At 48.7% G+C, this 20,125-nt stretch overlaps 2 protein-coding genes across 4 annotated transcripts in view; both read right to left on the reverse strand.

The window, feature by feature from the left end:
- The window catches only part of MYCBPAP (MYCBP associated protein), a 43,422-nt gene extending 30,872 nt beyond the window's left edge, over window positions 1-12,550 (reverse strand). The window contains exon 1 of the mRNA XM_035301246.3: window positions 12,398-12,550. Coding sequence (XP_035157137.2) covers window positions 12,398-12,425 — 28 coding nt within the window. The 5' untranslated portion in view covers window positions 12,426-12,550. The remainder of the gene's footprint in view (window positions 1-12,397) is intronic.
- RSAD1 (radical S-adenosyl methionine domain containing 1) lies at window positions 11,323-18,839 on the reverse strand. 3 transcript variants are annotated; one of them, XM_078374204.1, is made up of 9 exons: window positions 18,561-18,839; window positions 17,751-17,884; window positions 17,429-17,633; window positions 14,941-15,183; window positions 14,556-14,619; window positions 13,814-13,961; window positions 13,548-13,602; window positions 12,743-12,846; window positions 11,323-12,547 (listed from the first exon to the last, which is right to left on the reverse strand). In XM_078374204.1, the coding sequence occupies exons 1-9, from the start codon at window positions 18,693-18,695 to the stop codon at window positions 12,430-12,432; spliced, it is 1,206 nt and encodes a 401-aa protein (XP_078230330.1). In that variant the 5' UTR covers window positions 18,696-18,839; the 3' UTR covers window positions 11,323-12,429. The 3 variants fall into 3 exon arrangements, 2 of the variants coding, with proteins under 2 accessions (XP_078230330.1, XP_008995621.3); XM_008997373.5 differs by having other exon boundaries at window positions 14,818-15,183; XR_013535865.1 differs by lacking the exon at window positions 13,548-13,602 and having other exon boundaries at window positions 14,818-15,183.
- Between the last annotated feature and the right edge of the window lie 1,286 nt (window positions 18,840-20,125).

Below are 20,125 nucleotides of genomic sequence, written 5' to 3' on the forward strand. Positions count from 1 at the left end.
GATTACAGGAGTCAGCTACTGCATCCGACCCTTTGCCCATTTTTAAATTGAGTTGTTTGTGTTTTCATTGCTGAGTTGTAGGAGTTCTTTATAAATTGAGGATATTAAACTTTTATCAGTTTCAGAGGATGTCTGTTGGAAAAATACTCTTATGAGATATATAATTTGTAAATATTTTCACCCTTTCTGTGGGTTTCCTTTTTACTTTCTTAATAGTGCCCTTTGATGTATAAAATTTTACAAGTTTTGATGAAATCCAATGTATTTATTTTTCTTTGGTTGTTTTAGTTATGGGTGCTAACTTCCTGAACATTTACAACCACATGAGGTAGAGAATATTAGCATTCTCATATTACAGTTGAGGAAACTGAGGCAGAGAAGGGCTAAGTACCCCGCCCTGATTAAGCAGTGAGTGGGCAGCAGAGCTGGGATCTGAATACAGCATGCACACTCTGGGACCCAGGTGGGATCGTCCAGGGTCCTGTGCTCAAAATAGGATGTGTGGGCAGGATCCTTAAATTGTCCTGTGTCCTTTGAACTTTGCTTAAGCTGAGGATTGCCAGCCTGATGGTTTTCACAGCTCATTTTATTTTTATTTATTTATTACTTTTTTTTTTTGAGACAGAGTCTTGCTTTGTCTCCAGGCTGGAGTGCAGTGGCACGATCTCAGCTCACTGCAACCTCCACCTTCCGGTTTCAAGTGATTCTCCTACCTCAGCTTCCCAACTAGGTGGGACTACAGGCACACACCACCACGCCCAGCTATTTTTTTTTTTTTTTTTTTGCATTTTTAGTAGAGACGGGGTTTCACCATGTTGGCCAGGATAGTCTCGATTTCTTGACCTTATGATTCTCCTGCCTCGGCCTCCCAAAGTGCTGGGATTACAGGGGTGAGCCACTGCACCTGGCCCACTGCTCATTTTATTATTGTTCATGGAGTAATCTAAGGGGTCCATGCTTGGTGGGGACTGGGAGAAGGGACACATTTCCTCAGCAACTTCCCCAAGGACCTAAAGCAGCCTCCCTGAGCTGAGGCCCTGTCTGCAGGGAGGGCTCCAAGAGAGACCTAATCTAGAGTGAGGGCAGAGGAAAGGCATTCCAAGGTGTCCCGGGTGTCAGGCATCTGGGAGGCAGGTGGGGCGGTTCCTGCCTGCATTAGTCAGCCACTTGAGGAATGGAGCCACTCCTGCCTGACCTGCTGAGAAAAGGCAAGAAGCACTGGTATGAGGAGTCACATAGTGTGAGTGCCCGCCACCTGGAGGCTGCCAGTTGGCCTCATGGTGCACAGACTCCCAGCCACCCAGGAGGTGACAAGTTCTATGCTGAGCCAGAGGGAAAATTTTCTAAGAGTCAAGGTTGCCTACTGAAGTTTCAGCAACACAGGGAAATGACAGGTCTCTCTCTGTCTTGTCAGGCAGCAGGAATTCCTGTTCAAGACCTGTGTTCTCTGGAGCCAGCATGCCCAGGGCACTGAAGGAGTTAAGAACATGCTACCCCAAAATCTGCTGCTCTGGCTTATTGACTATTTTGAGTTAAAGGCATTTGAAAAATAGCAGGTGCAAGAAGATCATGTGAACCTTCCTTCTGCTTTTCTTTTTTCTTCTTCTTCTTATTTTTTTTAGACAGGGTCTCACTCTGTCACCCAGGCTGGAGTGCAGTGGCACGATTATAGCTCATTGCAGTCTTGACCTTCCCAGGCTCAACTGATTCTCCCACTTCAGCTTCTAAGTAGCTGGGACCACAGGTGCACCACCACACTCAGCTATTTTTAAATTTTTTTTATAGTGATGAATGTCTCACTATATTGCCCGGGCTGGTCTCAAACCTCTAAGCTGAAGCAATCCTCCTGCCTCAGCGTCCTGAAGTGCTGGGATTACAGGCTTGAGCCACCACACCTTGCCTCTTCTGTTTCTTAAAAGCAGTAGGTGGTCATGTGCGACAGTAGATGGCTGGCTATGGTGGCTTATGGACTTCAGAAGACTGAAGTGGGTGGATTACCTTAGGTCAGGAGTTTGAGACCAGCCTAACATGGTGAAACCCCATCTCTACTAAAAATACAAAAATTAACTGGGTGTGGTGGCACATGCCTGTAATCCCAGCTACTTGGGAGGCTGAGGCAGGAGAATCACTTGAACCCAGGAGGTGGAGGTTGGGGTGAGCTGAGATTGTGCCATTGCACTCCAGCCTAGGCAACAAGAGCGAAACTCAACCTCAAAAAAAAAAGAAAGAAAGAAAAAGAAAAAGAAAAAAGCACTAATAGTAACCTCTACCACATTTTGTGGCAGGAACGGTTTGAGGCTCTTTTCATCCATCCATCATCACAGACCTTATGACTGCCCTGCAAGGAAGGCATGGTCCTGGTCCTGCTCTCAGAGGTAAATAGGTGGAGATTCATAGGGTGAGAGACTTAACTAGGGTAGCCAGCCAGTAAGGAACACTGGCCCCCTCCTAGGGGCATTGCTGTGGCAGCCCCCCAACCCCACTCACACTGCAGGATCCTCACCACCCTTTCACCCCTAGCCCCAGCCCTGAGAAAGCAGGGAGAATGGACTGTTGCTCAGGCTGGATGTAAAATGGGAACTCTGACCCGAAAGGACAAGTCAGGGCCAACTGGCTCCAGGAGACACAGTGGCCAAGGACCACCACTCTCCTCTCACCGCCGGCACAGAGAGCCCAGCCTACGAGCCACTCTCGGACCCTGGCTGGCGCAGTGATTCTGAACATGTCTGAATATCAGGCTCAGGGGAGCGTTTTTAAAACATACAGATTCCTGGATCCAGCGACTCTGTAGATCTGAGCCAAGGTGCAGGGGTGGAGAGGGGTGGGGGCCAGAATGAGCATTTTGGAGACTCTGACTGTTCTGATGCATAGACAAGCTTAAGAACCTGGAGTTGGTCCAACCCCCTCACCAACAGTCAAGAAAACTAGGACTCAGATGACAGACGTGTCCTTCCTAGTTGTATAGTGGGAAGTGACAGTCAGGATTCAAATTCCAACGCAGGCAGGCCTAGCCACCAACATGAGACTGCCTCTCTTGGGAGGAGAAGGCCAGCTTCAACATCAACCACATCTCTGGAGGTGGAACTAATGTCTGGGCCTGGGACTAACAGAAAAAATCCAAAGGCAAAAGATGGACTGAAATATATTAACATAGTTGAAATTTCTGGAAAACTCACTTCCAAAAAGATAAAAATCCATTAAAGATAAAAAGGATAGCATATTAGAAGCAATATTTGCGCAAATAAAACACTTAATATATTTGTAACACCTCTCTATCATCCATCCATCTATCTTTTATCTCTTTACCTTGACAGTCCATTCAATTCCATCAGGAAATCTTCAAGGCTGGCTAAATAAGCAAAGAACTTATATGTGCATACAACATAATAATTAGCAAACAAATACTTAATGGAGAATGTTTAATTTGGTCAGTAAGGCTTTAAAATGTAAATTAAAACTATGTTATTATATACGTACACATTGTCAAAGTCAAAATAAAAACAGAGTGATGAATCTCTAACGTTTTATTTCGGAAGCAACAATTGCAATTGGGGGCACACGCACAGACTGGGTGGTCTCTGGTACAGCCAAAGAACAAAGAGACGTTTGGGGGTTTTATGAAAAGGAGACTTGTTTTTAAAGACAGTTAATTGGTGCTAGGAAGGTTTGGGGAGCTGGCAAGTGCTAACTGGTGAGTGAAGGTAGTAGGTAAAGCTAGCCTTAAAGTCGCAGCAGGTTGTTTCAATAGCCATTAGATAAAACTAGTTTCAGGTTATAACAGGCAGTTTCAGCATCCAGGCTTGTGGAAAATTTACTCCTTGGAGCAATGTTATGTGCCCCAGGTGCTTTTCCCCTCAACACATTTGACTCTGATTTAGTTGAGTATGGCAAGAATGACCCAATTTGTACAATCAACTTTCACAATGTATACATATTTAAATTTATAGCAAAGGATTGGGAAGGATATACATGGTGGCAGAATTGTCTAATTTTCTCTGAATATCTGTTCTTTCCCCCTTAAAAAAATTAACCAAGCACTTGAATTATGGGGGGAACATGGTGGAGAAGCTGCAAAATGCTCAGTTTAAAAACTACACTGCACAGCCTCCCTAGGGTGGCCAGTTAGAAATAAATTGATACCAGGCCAGGCATAGTGGCTCATGCCTATACTCCCAGCAATTTGGGAGGCTGAGGTGAGCAGATCACCTGAGATCAGGAGTTCGAGACCAACCTGGCCAACGAACATGGTGAAACCTTGTCTCTACTAAAAATACAGAAATTAGCTGAGCATGGTGGCTCACGTCTGTAGTCAGCTATCTGGGAGGCTGAGGCAGGAGAATCACTTGAACCGGGAGGTGGAGGTTGCAGTGAACCAAGATCATGCCACTGCACTCCAGCCTGGGTAACAGAGTGAGACTCCATCTCAAAAAAATAATTTTTTAAAAAGAAACAAAGATATATTATAGAGTAGGGGGTCTTTAGGGAAAGCTCTTTAGAAAGGGGCTGATTCAACTTGGAAAAACCATGGCATTGCCCCTCCAGCCTTCTCCTGGAATGCAGGCATGATGGCTGGAGATCCAGGGACACTATTAGTCCACGTGAGAGCTTAGGGATGAAGCCATAAACTGAAAATGGGCTCTTCATGACTAATGAGCATGAGCCCACCATGCTAGCCCTGAAATGCGAGATCCAGACTTCTTTTATGTGAAGAAAAATAAATCCTATCTTGTTTAAGCCTATGCTATTTTGGTTTTCTGTTATATGCAATTGAACCTAAACTTAACTGATACACACACCAAACCTCTGTGGAAGTGTAAATGCAACTTTCACGCCTTAGTTTCTATGCCATGCTCTTGCTTGCATTTATTATTTTTGTCTTTTACAATAGAAATGTGTTCGAGTATTACTTGTGTAAGTGTCTGTTTTGGAGTGCCAGCCCCACCACTCCCTAGCTCTGTGACCCTGTGCCGTCAAATTCTCTGAGCCTGTTTCCTCATTTGTAAAATGGGCATGATGATTATAGAACTTATCTCACTGGGTTCTTGCAGAGCTGAAATGAGCTAATGTACATAAAATTCTTGGTACGGTGCGTGGCTTACAGCTAGTGCTGTACTACATTTTGCTACCACCTAGGCACTGGTGGTGGCAGAACCAATTAGAAAAACCCAGGACATGTTGTTGAGTAAAAAAACAGGTTGCTAAACTGGCACGGGGATGTGATCCCTTTTGTGAAAAATCATTTTTATGTCTACATCCATATGTATATCTATGCAGACTATACATATAGATGGATATGTATATCCAGAGATGCCTGAAGGGATGGTTGGCCAAATGTTAGTAGTGGTAATTTCTGGGTAGTAGAATTTTTGCTTTCTTCTAGATGGCTGAAAGATAGCATGTATTACCTTTTGAGCAGGAAAATAAACAAAAGAAAAACCCTTTGGAAAACAGTGTTCCCGTTCTCATGCCCTGAATCATTAAAGCCTTCATACCTTTTGACCTATCTCACTCTTGAGAATTGACCTGAGGAAATAATTCAAATGAAGGAAGAAGCCGCATCCACAAAAAACATGCACTACAGCAGCATTCATTACAGGGAAACTGAGCAACCATGTAAGTGACTTACATTAGGGTAATGATGATTAAATTATTCACTCATTGGAACATTGTGCAACAATTAGAATAAGATGATGACCACGTAGCAATGTGGAAAACTGCTTATGACGATGAGAACTGAAATGGGCAGAATGCAAAATTAGATCTGGGCCAGGGTCACATCTGGGTAAAAATATGGCATGCATTTAGACTAGGACTGGAAGGAAACACAGGCAAATAAAAACGATGTGATTTGTTGGGACCACTGATTTCAGCTGATCCTTTTTTCTTTTTCATTTAGAATTCTGTCCAATATTTCTATTTTGTTGTTTCATAATAATAATTTTAAAATTGGCTTCAAAAATCCCCTCAGGGAGAAGGGCCAGCAGGGAGAGAAAGATAAAAGGGAGATCTGGAATTCTCCCAGGAGAGGGACGTCTGAGTCAGAGGAACTCAGAGGTAATGTACAAGACATGGAAATTAGACTGAGTTCCAGCTCAGTCTTCTACCTAGATGGTCCCAGAGGTTGTATTCCCTTTGCTTTCTGACTTGGCAGTGATAATCAGATGAACCAAACAGTTGCCAAGGCAGTACTGATGATAAAACTAGGATCAAGAATGCTCTTCAGGCTGGGCGTGGTGGCTCATGCCTGTAATCCCAGCACTTTGGGAGGCCGAGACGAGCAGATCACCAGAGGTCAGGAGTTCAGGACCAGCCTGGCCAACATGTTGAAACCCAATCTCTACTACTAAAAAAAAAAAAAAATTAGCCAGGCATGGTGGTGTGCACCTGTAGTCCCAGCTACTCAGGAGGCTGAGGCAAGAGAATCACTTGAATCCAGGAGGCAGAGGTTGCAGTGAACAGAGATCGAGCCACTGCATTCCAGCCAGGGGGACAGAATGAGAGTCCATCTCAAAAAAAAAAAAAAATTCTTTTCAAGTTGGAATTATCTAGAAAAATTGATCATGCTTGCTATTGATGAAGCTGTAGAGAAAAGAGCACTAGCAGGCTGGCAAGAGTGTGAATTGGGCAGGCTTCCTGGAGGGTAGTTTGGCATTTTTCATCCAAACAAAGGATGTGCAAATCCTTAGAGTCAGAAAATCCACTTCTTGGGATTTATCCTAAACCTAAGAAAATGATCAAACCAGTGTATAAAAATATTTACATAACATGTTTATCGCAGAGTATATATATATATTAGCAATAACTTAAAGAGTTTATATTTATCAAAAATTAAGCTGGGCACAGTGGCTCATGCCTGTGATCCCAACATTTTGGGAGACTGAGGTGGGTGGATCACTTGAAGCCAGGAGTTCAAGACCAGCCTGGGCAACATAGTGAGACTGCATCTCTGTAAGAAATTTAAAAATTAGCCAGGTACAGTGGCTCATGCCTGTAATGCCAGCACTTAGGGAGCCTGAGGCAGGTGGACCACGAGGTCAGTACCAGCCTGACCAACGTGGTGAAACCCTATCTCTATTAAAAATACAAAAAGTAGCTGGGAGTGGTGGTGCATGCCTGTAGTCCCAGCTACTGAGGAGGCTGAGGCAGGAGAATCACTTGAACCTGGGAGGCAGAGGTTGCAGTGAGCCAAGATTGTGCCACTGCACTACAGCCTGGGTGACAAAGTGAGACTCTGTCTCAAAGGGAAAAAAAATTAAAAATCATCTGGGCGTGGTGGTGTGCATCTGTAGTATCAGCTACAAAGGGCTGGAGAACTGAGGTGGGAGGATCACTTGAGCCTGGGAGGTTGATGTTGAATTGTTTGAACCTGGGGGGCAGAGGCTGCAGTGAGCCAAGATCGCACCATTGCACTCCAGTCTAGGTGACAGAGCACTACTCTGTCTTAAAAAAAGAAAGGAAAAAGAACAGGAGGCTGAGTGTGGTGGCTCAGACCTGTAACCCCAGTGACCCCAGCACTTTGGGAGGCCAAGGCGGGAGGATTGCTTGAGCTCAGGAGTTCAAAAGCAACCTGGGTCACATGGCAGAAACCTGTCTCTACAAAACTTTAAAAATTAGCTGGCAGAATGGTTCCAGCTACTCATGAGGCTAAGGTGGGAAGATTGCTTGAGCCCAGGAGGTTGAGGCTGCAGTGGGCTGTGACTGTGCACTGCACTCCACTCTAGCCTGGGTGACGGGGATGTCTTAAAAAAAAGAAAGAAAGAAAAGAAAAGAAAAGAAACTGGGAAAACTACATTTTTTGGCATAACCATGCATTAGTAACAGTGGAGACATGCTGCGACCCCAACACTGAAAAACTGGATATAGATATAAATTTACCATGGAAAGACACTCACTGCATGTTAGATAAGACAAGAAAGCTCCAAAGCAACATGTATATTATCCCATTTTTGTAAGATTGTGTATCTAAATACATTCATTTGTATATCAGAATTTCTGCTAAGATATATGCCAGAATCTTAACAATGGCCAATCTTTGAATGGTGGGATTACAAACTGAATCAGGCAGTTTAGTCTCAATTATGGTGCAGCAACAACTGGAAAGCCTCCTGGTCTACAATGGCAGAGGTTCGTTTCTTTCTGCTGTTCATGTCTCTTGTGGCTGGCTGCTCTGACCAGCTTCTTCACCCTGGGATCTGGGCTGACGAAACAGTCTCCGTGTGGACATTGCAGGTCGCTGCAACAGACAACTGATGGACCACCCACCGGCTCTTACAACCAGTGCCAGGCAAGTTTCATGGCCCTTCCAGACTCAACAAGGTCAGGGCATATAATCCTCCCGAGGCCCTCAGGTGAGGCGTGTGCCAAGGAGGGATAGCAAACACTTTGGACATAATACAACCTACCACACAAGTTATTTCATTCTATTATTTAAAGTTCTTTTCTTCGCAGAAGTGGGTGAGAGGAGAGGTGAGTGGTCTCACAGGCATGATGCCAGCTACAAGGGGCTGGAGAGCTGATGTGGGAGGATCACTTGAGCCTAGGAATTTGAGGCTGCAGTGAGTTGTGATCATAACATTGCACTCTAGCCTGGGGGACACAGTGAGACTCTCACCCTCCCCGCCCCCAAATTTGAGAGTTCTGGACTTTGCCTAATTTAAGAGGCAAGCCACTTGACCTTGACCTACAACAAGGATAAAACAGTGATGGGACAGAAACTTCTGGATGCCCAGAATTGTTATGCCAGGTCTTCTACTTACTGCCTATAGGACTTGAGTCAAGTTAGGGAACATCTATGAGTGTGCCTATCTGTAAAATGGAAACAAAAACAGCTGTCCTGTCTACTTCACACTACTCAGCAATGGGGAGAGGTGGCTCATGGGCTTTCAAATGATCAGTGCTCTACCTGCACGCAGGTTTGGTGCTTCAAGCTGTAACCACATACCCACACGTACCATATGTCCCCAACTTCATCACCAAGGGGGGTTGTTCACCCCCTTTACTTGTGTCCATGTAGGGCAGGTGAAAAGATGACAACCCAGGTCCCACAATGGGGGAGGAGAAGCCCCCTGACGGATGAGCCATGGAAGGGCTGGGAAGTGAAATGAAGGACCCTCTTCCCACTTTGTCATGGGACACTGGAAATAGCCATGTCTCCCTCTCCTCCTGCCCCAGTATCCTGGGATGGAAGGCAAGAAATGATTGTAATCAGGGGTTCCCAAAAGGGAATGATCATTAGAGCCATGTATGAGCATTGAAAAACTAGATTCCCAGGCTCCACCTCCAGGAGCTTCTGATTCATCTGGTGAGGGTAAGACCAGACTGAGTCACAGAAGGTGATCTGTGCCACCCCCACTTGGCCCTGGCTCCCACCCAGCTCCTCTGCACGGGTCTCATGAGGTGTCCCAGCAGGGAGGCCCAGACGTCTCAGGTGGCACAAGCCCTGGCAGTGGGGAGAAACCTGAGTGGTCCCAGGTTATCTGATGGTGCACCTGCCTCAGCCCCATGCTCACTTCTTGAATGTCAAGATCAGGGGAAGTCTCAGGAAGCAGCTCTCTAAGCAGTACGGGTCACCCCACAGGCTGCCCCAGGGCCAGGATTTCCAGGGCAGCAGGGGCAATGGAGGTGGTAAGAAAATGGTATCCCCTGTCCTGCTCCTAGCCCTTCCGAACCAAATGTGCCCCTGGCTCCCATGACCTGCCTGCACACCTTGACTGACAAGTCTGGAATTAATCTCTTTACACATCTATCAACCTGGCAGCGAGTTCCTTGAGGGCCAGGACAGGTCTTTTTCCTCCCTGCATGCCCGGTGCAGCCCCTGGCACACCATTCGTGCTTGCTTAATATTTCATGAATAAAGGAGAGGTAGTAACACTTACCATGTTACCACAGGGTCAAAGAAGGACTGATATTCACACCCACTGGGCACATGGGAAATGCACGTGCCTACCTGAGAGGTGGGGAAGCCCCAGCCTCTAGTCACCCAGCTAGAGGCTGAGCTTAGCATGCCTCATTTGACAGTGATACTAGATTACTTCTGGCACCATGGTACCCTGTGACATAAGGTATGAAACCTATGGAGCCTCTTCCCAGGAAAATGCCCCTCCCACTCCCTCTGTCTCACACATACAACACACCAAGTCCAGGTTAAGAGTATCAGCCCTTCACCAGGCACAGTGGCTCACATCTGTATCCCAGCACTGAGCCCAGGAGTTCAAGACCAGCCTGGGAAATATAGGGAGACCTTATCTCTACAAAAAATTAAAAAATTATCCAGGCATGGTGGTGCACACCTGTAGTCTCAGCTACTTGGGAGGCTGAGGTGGAAGGATCAGTTGAACCTGAGTGGTCACAACTACAGTGAGCTGTGGTCATGCCACGGCATTCCAGCTTCGGAGACACAGCAAGGCCCTGCGCCCACCTCCCAAAAAGTATCAGCCCTTCAAAAAATGGAAAGCTCTTTTCTAAGAAAGACTAAAATTATCTATAATGATTGTATGTGGTTAATGAATTTATTTATTTATTTTGAGACGGAGTCTTGCTCTGTCACCCAGACTGGAGTGCAGTGGCATGATCTCGGCTCGCTGTCAACCTCTGCCTCCCAGGTTCAAGTGATTCTCCTGCTAGCCTCCCAGGCTGCTGGGAGTACAGGTGCATGCCATCACACCCGTCTGACTTCTGTATTTTTTTGGTAGAGATGGAGTTTCACCATATTGGTCAGGCAGGTCTTGAACTCCTGACCTCAAGTGATCTGCCCACCTCAGTTTCCCTAAGTGCTGGGATTACAGGCATGAGCCACCGTGCCCAGTCTGATGTCTACAACTTTTAAATTATTCAGTCAAAAAAAATTATACACAATATCTATCTAAAGTTGATGTAAATGTGGCCAAAAATTAACAATTGATGAATCTATAGGGTGACCACAGAGTCTGGAAACATTTTATTTTTTAATTTTTTTTAAAGACAGAGTTTTGCTATGTTGCCCAGGCTGGTCTCAAACTCTTCGGCTCAAGTGATTCTCCCATCTCAGCCTCCTAAAGTGCTGGGATTACAGGCATGAGACACCCTGTCTGGCCTATCATCTTTTTCAGTAGATTGAAGATGTCCCTGATGGCATTATGAAAATTTGCCTATTTCCAGACTTTCCGGATACATAGCGCACAAGGAATATAAGGTCTCCTGAACTATCCTTTCATCTTCTCTGTAGGTCTGAAATCTTTCAAAACAAAATGTAGGGAGTGGAGGAAGGACCCTAGACTAAGCTTCTAGTCCTGAAATCAGGATTCTGCGCTCTAAGCTCAGACAAAGGAGAGGACCACAGTCAAGGCAGGCTCCAGATGTGTTTATTAGGCTATTTAAGTAGAACCGTGTAACCATTTCTGTAGGTAAAAGGACAAAGAAGAATTACAAACACTTTGGGTCTTTCCTGAATTCTCTCCCCTTTCTCTGGTCAACTCCATCCGCCTTCACTCTCGAGGGAAAGACACAGGGGGAAGGGAGTGGGTGAGGGGACTCAGGAGAGTCTGTGTGGCTCCTGTCACCCCAAACAGATTCCGGTTGCCCAAAGATAAGAGGCAAGGCTTGCTCTGATCTTTCCCAGTCCTCAGAGTCCAGCAGGCCTCTGTGCTGGACACACATGGATCCACCAGCATGCATCAGTCCTTCTATGTTCTCTCCCTTATGGGCGAGGTTCGAAGCCTAAGAACTATATTCCTCAGCATTTCCTGCCAGCCAGGATTTGCTTTAAAGTCCACTAATGAGAGATACTTCTAGAAATGACGATTCCTTTTCCAGCCATGGCAGGCAGTAGGCATGAGGTTCTGTAGCATCTTCTGAGCATTTTCCTGTACATCATCTGCTTTTGTGCCGCTGGAAGCTGAGACCATCAGCAGGAGTTTTCTGTGCCTCCTGCACGTTGCTGATTTCTGACAGTTGCTGCTGGCTTTCTCCAATGTTCATTTCTCTGTCCCTTTCAATGGTTTTATAAATGCTTCATTCCTACAGTAGATCCTTCCTGCTTATATTAATACTACCTAGAGGGGACATGGTTTTCCTGATTCATCCAGCTGTCTTAGGACCTTACTTCAAAGTAAGGAAGGCTTCTCCTCGGGAGGTAACTGCCTGTAGAAAGATTTCCAAACACTTCATTCGTTGATGCCAAAGGTAAACAGAAGCTGACATGGGTGGAAAGCAACTCCCAGCCATGGAACACATGCCAGCCTGCGAGTCCGGAGATGCTGAATGGGATGCAAGCTCCCAGACCAGAAATGTCCTCCCATCTACCTCACTGCTGCCATTCCCCTGGGGATGCCAGGGCTGGGCAATGGCCACATGGAGCCGAGACAGCCCCCAACAATGGAGAAGAGATGTCTGCAGGGCCAACCCAGTCCTCAAAGCCCACCTGGCGTCACCCTGGAACACAGGAACATCTGGTCATCCTCCTGGCACAGGGGAGGGGGTTCTCTGCTGCCAGGCCTCTTGTAGCTGAGGCAGGAGGGTCAGCAAGAGAGAGTCCAGCACAGCCAGACCCTCCCAGGAACACCGAAGACCCCTGGAAAACCAAGAGGCCCAAAGGTGACTACTTCATCTTACCAATTGCAAGTTCATCCCCCACCAGGGCCAAGTCCCCAGCGCCCACAGGCCCCTCCTTAACCGTCAGTCTTTCTTAATTCTCCTGGGTCTGTGAAGCTGTAGTCAGGGCTCCCTAGGATACCTCAGCCCCTCCTGCCCGGCACCCCCAAGACACCTGTGATCCAGCTGCAGTAGGCCCCGCTCCAGCAGCTCCTGTACCTCCTTGTTCGCTCCAAACACGTCCCATAGGGTCAGCTGGGGCTCAAACTGCTCCCAGTGCTGGGGAAGCCAGAAGGTCAGAGGTGAGAAGCTGGCCTGGCTATTCCAGGCCACATGGCTGGGTGGTGGTGAGAGATGGGGGGAGGGGCCAGTCCAGTATGGAGATTTCAGCAGCTGACAAGCATGAAACCAGAACCAGGCCAATGGGCCAGCAGGGAGGTGAGCACCTTCACGCCTATTCCACTGAGGCTGGAATCCAGCCTCCAGCCAAGCCAGGCCTTCCTCTATTCCCCCTCTCTTCCTTCCCCTCTCAGCCACCCCCAGCCAGGGCTTTATGACTCTGACTTTATCCAGAGCAGCTCTGGGTTTGCTTGATCGTTATCTACTGTGCTTCCTATGAGAGGTCTCAGTGCTCCTTAAAAACATTTGGAAACCCTTTATCTATCTATTGCTTCACACAGCTCAGAAAATTGAGGTTCAGAGCGGTGGAAGGATTTGTGTCCAAGGCTGCAGTAGAATGAGGCCTGGAACTCGGGTCTCTGCAGCCCTGGTCTAGGGTTCTTAGCTATGCACCACACTGCCCACTGCTTCTGCCCATCGGGCCTCAGCTAGACCCAGGACCCACTTCTAGTTGCCAATCCCACAGGAACTAGAGGGGTGTGTGTGTGTGTGTGTGTGTGTGTGTAGGGGGGGTGGTAGAGAGGGGGAATTGATTCTGCAAGACTAGGAGGGAGTGGTGTGCAAGAATCCCAACTCCTTACCTGGTGAGTGATCCCCACATCAGTGCGTAGCCCCAGGGCCAAAACTTCCTCCAGCCTCAAAGAAAAATCATCAAGGAGTCTTGGAGAGGAGGCCTGTGCTCCTCCCGTTCTTCACATTCTACCCTGGGATGCATTTAGAGGAGGCTAACAAGGACCACGCAGTATGTGCAGGGCAGGGGCCAGGGCAAGGCAGAAAATACAAGTACAGTGGAGGTGGTTCTGGGGAGTGGGGCCCCTGGGGGAGACCTGTGCCCTTGGATGCTCACAGCTCCAGCCTGCCCAGGGGCACACGCTTCCGGGTGCCATGGCCAAACCGCATCACCTCCTTCATCCAGTTGTCAGGCTCCAGTGTCTGGATCCGAGCCTCCCGGGTGTGGCCTCCGGCCCCCTGGGGCATAAATCGCCCATGGGCCCCTGACAACATCAACACCCATCCCCACATTAACAGCTGCTAATACTATGTGCTCACTAGATTTAAATTATGTAGTCCCTGGAGCAACTGCCTCTAACATGCTAGAAATGTAAATTCTTTTCCTTTTGTTTTTTCTTTGAGATGGGCTCTCACTATGCTGCCCAGGCTGGTCTTGAACCCCTGGGCTTAAGTGCTCTTCCCACCTCAGCTTCCCAAGTAGCGTGGATTAGAGGCAAGTGACACCACCGCCTCCCTTTTTTATCTTTTTATCATCTATCCCAAAACATTGACATGTAAATTCTTAGGCTCTCCTCCAGCCCTGTCCAATTGCAAATTCTGGAGGTGGGGCCCAGCAGCCTGGGTTTTAACAAGCCCTCTAGGAGGTTCTCACGCCCACCAAAGGCTGAGAACCGCAGTGCAAGGCGTGACATCAAGTCCCTTACAATTCATGCTCAACAGTTCTACTGGGAGGTATTACTTTTTGCCACATTTTACATATGAGAAAACAGACGCCTGGAGAGGTTAATGTAGCCCAAGTTCACACAGCCACGACATTCCTCTCCTGAGTCATCCTTTCTGTAGTTGACGGGACTCACCAGGCCCAATGCCAAGGTACTGACCACACTGCCAGTAAGTCCAATTGTGTGTACTGAGCGCCCCCTGCGGGGAGGAGGAAATAGTGCAGAGTGAAGAGGGTGGGCCCGTTTCTGATCAGGTAAGGGGCCCCATGTTAGAATGTCCCACCATCTCAGGTCTGAGAGTGCCCAGTCGGGATCCTTCTCTTCAGAAGGTCACAATGCCTCGGTAACACCGCAGTCTGCCCATTCTCCACCTCCAGCCATCAGCCCCAGGACTCACATTCCGGGCAAAGTTGGAGACCTCATACTGGCGGAAGCCAGCCTCCCGAAGGGCGGCCCGGCCCCTTTCGTACATCTCAGCCGCGAGCTCTGGGTCAGGGGCTGGAAGCGCGCCCTGCTGTACCTGGGCGAAAAGGGCTGTGCCCCGCTCCAGGGACAGCTGGTAGAGGGAGAGGTGGTCGTCACAGTGGTGCAGCAGTTCCTGCAGCTGCCCAAGCCACGGTCCCACCTGCTGGGCCGGCAGCCCCAGCATCAAGTCCACGGAAACGCGCCCGGGAAACAGCCACCTGGCCTCTGCCAGCGTTCGCAGAGCATCGCGGGCCGAGTGCGTCCGTCCCAGCAGCCGGAGCTCAGTGTCGTCTAGGGACTGGGAAAAGAGGGTGGGTATAAGCGTATCCGCAGCTCAGACACAGACAAGAACGCTCCACCCCACTGTAGACACAGATACAGGGAGAAAACAGCATGTGGCAGGCAGCTGGAAGGCGGGGGGTGGGGTGGGGGTGTCAAGCTGGCCCAAGAGCTGCTGTTCATGGAAGGGTCGCTATGTGCCAAGCACGTTTATGCAGTGTTTAATCTTTGTAACCCTCCAATATCAGTTCCATTTTACAGACGAGAAAACTGAGGTTCAGAGGTGTTAAATAACTTGCCCAAGGCCATACGGTTGCAAAGTTCCACCTGGAATTTAGGGTTGTCTGACTCCAAATCCAACAGTCTTTACTTTATTATTTTTTTTTTAGATGGAATTTCGCTCTTGTTGCCCAGGCTGGAGTGCAGTGGCATGATTTTGGCTCGCTGCAACCTCTGCATCCTGGGTTCAAGCAATGCTCCTGCCTCAGCCTCCCAAGTAGCTGGGTGAGACAGGGATTACAGACGCCTGCCACCATGCCTGGCTAATTTTTTGTATTTTTAGCAGAGATGGGGTTTCACTATGTTGGCCAGGCTGGTCTCAAACGCCAGACTTCAGGTGATCCATCCACCTTGACCTTCCAAAGTGCTGGGATTACAGACATGAGCTACCACGCTTGGACTATTTTTCATTTTTAAATAATTCTAACCTACAGAAAACTTGAAAGAAAATCACAAAAAACACCTTCATCTAGATTCACCAACATTTGTCCAGATTTGTGTCTCTTTAAACATACATGTTATTATGCTGAGTCATTTAGCAGTAAGGTATAAACCAGCACTGTCCAAAAGAACTTTCTGCAATGGTGGAAATGCTCTATAGCTGTACTGTCCAATATGATAGGTAGTTCCCACATGTGGTTATTTAAATTTAACTGAATTAAATTTAATTTACCACATTGCAAATGTTCACTAGTCTGTGGGTAGTGGCCACTATATTGAATAGCAGTTATAGATGTTATACTCCCTAACCTCTAAATACTTAAATGTGTATTTCCTAAGAACAAGGACACTCTCTTACATAACCACAATCCAATTACAGAGTTCAGGAAATGCAACATTGACACAATACCATTATGTAATCCATAGTCATATTCAAATTTGGCTAATTGTCCCAATAACATCTAATGTAGTAATTTCCCCCTTCCTCCCCAGTCAGGGCCCACATTTTGCAGTCAGCAGTCTCATCTCCTTTAGATTCTCAGCCGTTCTTTGTCTCTCATGACATTGACATTTTTTAAGAATACAAGCCAGTTGTTTTTTAAAATGAAGAATTTCTAGAGATCGGCTGAACAACACTGCTTAAAGTTAACCCTGCTCGACATTAAAAAGTCTGTTAAGTGGGTAGATCTCATGCTATCTGTTCTTACCACAATAATTTTTTAAACGTCTCTTAATTTAGGATTACCTGATGTTTCCTCACAATCAGATTCAAGATATGCATTTTGGGGTAAATATATCTTAGAAATGATGTGTTTCTGTCAGTATATCCCATCAGAACAAAGCCCACAACCCGGAAGTCCTATGGAAATATCAGAGGTCAACCTGAGAGGAATCGGTTTCTTCCTACTTAAAAACCTTCAATGGCTCTCTATCACTACTAGGAAAAACCCCAAACTTCTTAGTAGGCACCAAAGGTTTTGGACTCTACCTTGAAGCCTTGTCTCCAGCCTCTCCAGTCACAAGGAACGACTCACAGCTCCCCTAAAACATGCCAGGCTCTTCCATGTCCTGTGTCATTTCCTCCCACATGCCCCCACCTAGGGAACTCTTCCTCTTCATTCAAACACTATCTCCTCCAGGAAGTTTCAGTGATTTCATCAGACTGAGCTCCCTTCAGGCTGTACTCTGAAAGCCTTTTACAGAGACCCCCTTTACAGGCAGCCTTCACCATGCTGCAGTGATCTGACTACAATCTGCCTCCCCAGAGTCTCCAGTCATGTGGCAAATCCTTTTTGAGCACCTACTACGTGCCAGGCACTATGGTGGGTGCTTGAAATAGAAAAAGCCACATCTGATCCCTTTCTCATCAAGTTTGTCGTCTGTGACAGCAGCAGACGAGGAGTTACAAAAGTGTCACACCAGGCCCTACAGTGTCCTTGGCATCCAGAAGGAGCTCAATCAATGCTGAATGAACAAATGTGACCAAAGGGGAGAGAGCACTGAAGGGTGAGGTGCACTGGGATGGGATGGGTGCCCTGGGTTACCTGGAGGCCTATGGACAACCTGTTGACCCCTGCTGCCCCGAACTCCGCCAGCCTGGAGACTGGAGCTGAAGTGGGATTAGCCTCCAATGTGACTTCCGAGTCTGCAGGCAGGTGGGCTGTCTGTGCCACAGCCTCCAGGACAGCAGCCACTGTGTGGGGACTGGCTAGACTGGGGGTCCCCCCACCAAAGAACACAGACTCCACCCTGGGGAAAGAGGATGGAGAAATGAAACCTGGGGGAGCCCTCTAGGATGCCTGCACCTATCCCCCACCACTCCTCCAAATAATTCCCAAAACGCCGCCTACAGCCCCCACAACCCACCGTTGCACCCCGCTGAGCCGCAGCAGTGTCTGCGCTTCGGTCACCAGACACTTCTGCATGGCCGCCTCCTCCATGCCTCGAGGGATGTACTTGTTGAAGTTGCAGTAACTGCAGCGCTTCTCGCAGTACGGCCACTGCGGGCAGTGAGTGCACGTGAGAGGTGAGAGGAGACTCTGAGCTGCCCTGGCCGCTTCCAGGGTTCAGTCGCACACCCCCATTCCAAGGTCCTTCCACAGGAGCCAGGACATCTAAGCCACACAATTGCTCAAGACAGGTCGCACTGGGGTTATTTACAAGCACTTCAATGTGAGAAAACTGAGGCTCACTCCTTTGTTACGCTGCCTCTTCCAACTAGCAGACGTCAGGAAGAAACTCAACCCAAGCTCTTTCTGGGATCATAGAATTTTCATACAATTTTTCTATGAGTCATTTTCCCAGCTACCGAATCAGACCATTGCTCTGTACAAAAAGTTTGTCTTGCTAAGAGGAAAACTGTTAGGAAATGTGAACCACTTGGTCAGTCACCGAGCTGGTGAGTAGCAGAGGCTTCAGGTTTCTGGACCAAGGCTCTTCCCTGCCAGGGCACTGGGTCCCATCCCAGACCTCATACGGGGGCAAGGAAACAAGGCAGGCAGGTTCATACAGTGACAAGCCGCCAACTGGGTTTTGGACGCCTTGGTCACGGCTACGGCCACACACCGCGGGCTCCGCCCCGCCCCCCGCCCCCACTCACGTGTACGTAAAGCGGCGCCACAGTCACGGCCAAGGCTGTGGCCACACACCGCGGGCTCCGCCCCGCCCCCCACTCACGTGTATGTAAAGCGCCGCGCGCCGGCCCGCAGGCTCAGGACTCCGGTACCCTCCCGCTCCCTCCATGCGGCGGCGCCTCTGGGCCGCTCTGGCTGCTGCCGCCCAGCCCCGGGCCCGGGCTCCGGGGAGCGCCATGGAGCCCAGCGCGGCGCCGGGCAGGGACCCGAGCAGGAGACGAGCGCAGGGCCCGCGGTGAGCGCGGGGCCGGACTCTGGTGCCGCCGCGGCGGAAGGAAGAGGGGCTGCGTGACAGTGCTCCAAGAGGGCCCGGCCCGGGTCTGCGGCGCCACCTGCCGGGCGCCCGGGCGCTCACCGCGGCCCCCTGTCGGTTCTTCCCCAGGCCGCGGGAGGGGCTTGACTGCCTTTTGGCACCCTGTGCCCGGGCGAGTTCCCGGACCCATCCAGGAGCTCTTAGTTCGTTCAGTCAATTCCTTGACATTTTATGTGCCTGCCTCAGAACTACGTACTGAGGACATCCAGGTGCATAAAGCCAGGTTGCAGTCTGACAGGAGAGAGGAAAGGCGTATTAATACCGTGCCTGCTGGACACCAGAGCCGTTCGCTTAGTGCTGTTGTGAGGTCATCTGTTACAAGAGTGTGGGAGTCAGTGGGGGAGAAGAGGCACTTGGGCTGGATCTTTCTTTTAATTTCATTTAAAAATATTTGGGGGAGGGGAGGGAGATCTTGAACTCCTGACCTCAAGCGATCCTCCTGCCTCAGGATCCAGAGTAGCTAGGATTACAGGCATGAGCCACCACCAGGGCAATGCGCTAGATCTTGGAGGAGCCGAAATTCCCAGGGGCGGGAGAGTAGACTGCTGTGGGTCAGGCCAACCCAAGCATCGGGAGGTGTACATGCTGGGAGGACAGTCAGATGGTGTGTGCAGGAGACAGAGCTCCAGGGAAGCAGGCATCTGAAGAACTGTCCCACAAAGCAGAAACATCATGGGCTTCAGAGTCAGGTAGTACAGGACAGTTCTCCCAGTGGCCTTGAACTGACCTAGTTCTCCCCTTCTTTTTTGTTCATAATTCTCAAGAATAACTGTAGATGCCTGTAATCCCAGCACTTTGGGAGGCTGAGGCAGGCAGATCACTTGAGATCAGAAGTTCTAGACCACCCTGGGCAACATGGTGAAATCCTGTCTCTACTAAAAATTAAAAAATTAGCCAGGTGTGGTGGTGGACACCTGTAATCCCAGCTACATGGGAGGCTGAGCAGGGAGAATCATTTGAACTTGGAGGTGGAGGTTGCAGTCAGCAGAGATTGTGCCACTGCACTCCAGCCTGGGCAACAGCGAGACTCCATCTCAGAAAAAAAAGCGTAACTCTGGAGTGTGCAGAAAATGCAACATCCTGAGGGAAGGAGGGACTGGCCGGCACAGCCAGGCTAGAAAAAGTCCCCCTAGAAAAAGGATGTCCTCCAGCACTTCAGCCCAACATGTCACATGGCCCCAGGGTATAAAACCCAGGGCGGCTGGTTTCAGGGGTCCCTCAGCTTCAGTGCAAGTCGGGCTGGCCAAGTGCAGTGGCTCATGCCTGTTATCCCAGCATTTTTGGAGGCTGAGGCA

Source organism: Callithrix jacchus, chromosome 5 (assembly GCF_049354715.1).
Source record: "Callithrix jacchus isolate 240 chromosome 5, calJac240_pri, whole genome shotgun sequence".
Classification (NCBI taxonomy): Eukaryota; Metazoa; Chordata; class Mammalia; order Primates; family Cebidae; genus Callithrix; species Callithrix jacchus.

What these genes read in the sequence shown, in the direction of transcription:
- RSAD1 (XM_008997373.5), bottom strand. Translation starts at nt 18,695, where the DNA reads ATGGCGCTCCCCGGAGCCCGGGCCCGGGGCTGGGCGGCAGCAGCCAGA. An exon ending in GCGCGGCGCTTTACATACAC is followed by an intron (nt 17,885 to 18,560) that starts GTGAGTGGGGGG and finishes CACTGCCCGCAG; the next exon opens with TGGCCGTACTGCGAGAAGCG. An exon ending in CGGCTCAGCGGGGTGCAACG is followed by an intron (nt 17,634 to 17,750) that starts GTGGGTTGTGGG and finishes CTCTTTCCCCAG; the next exon opens with GGTGGAGTCTGTGTTCTTTG.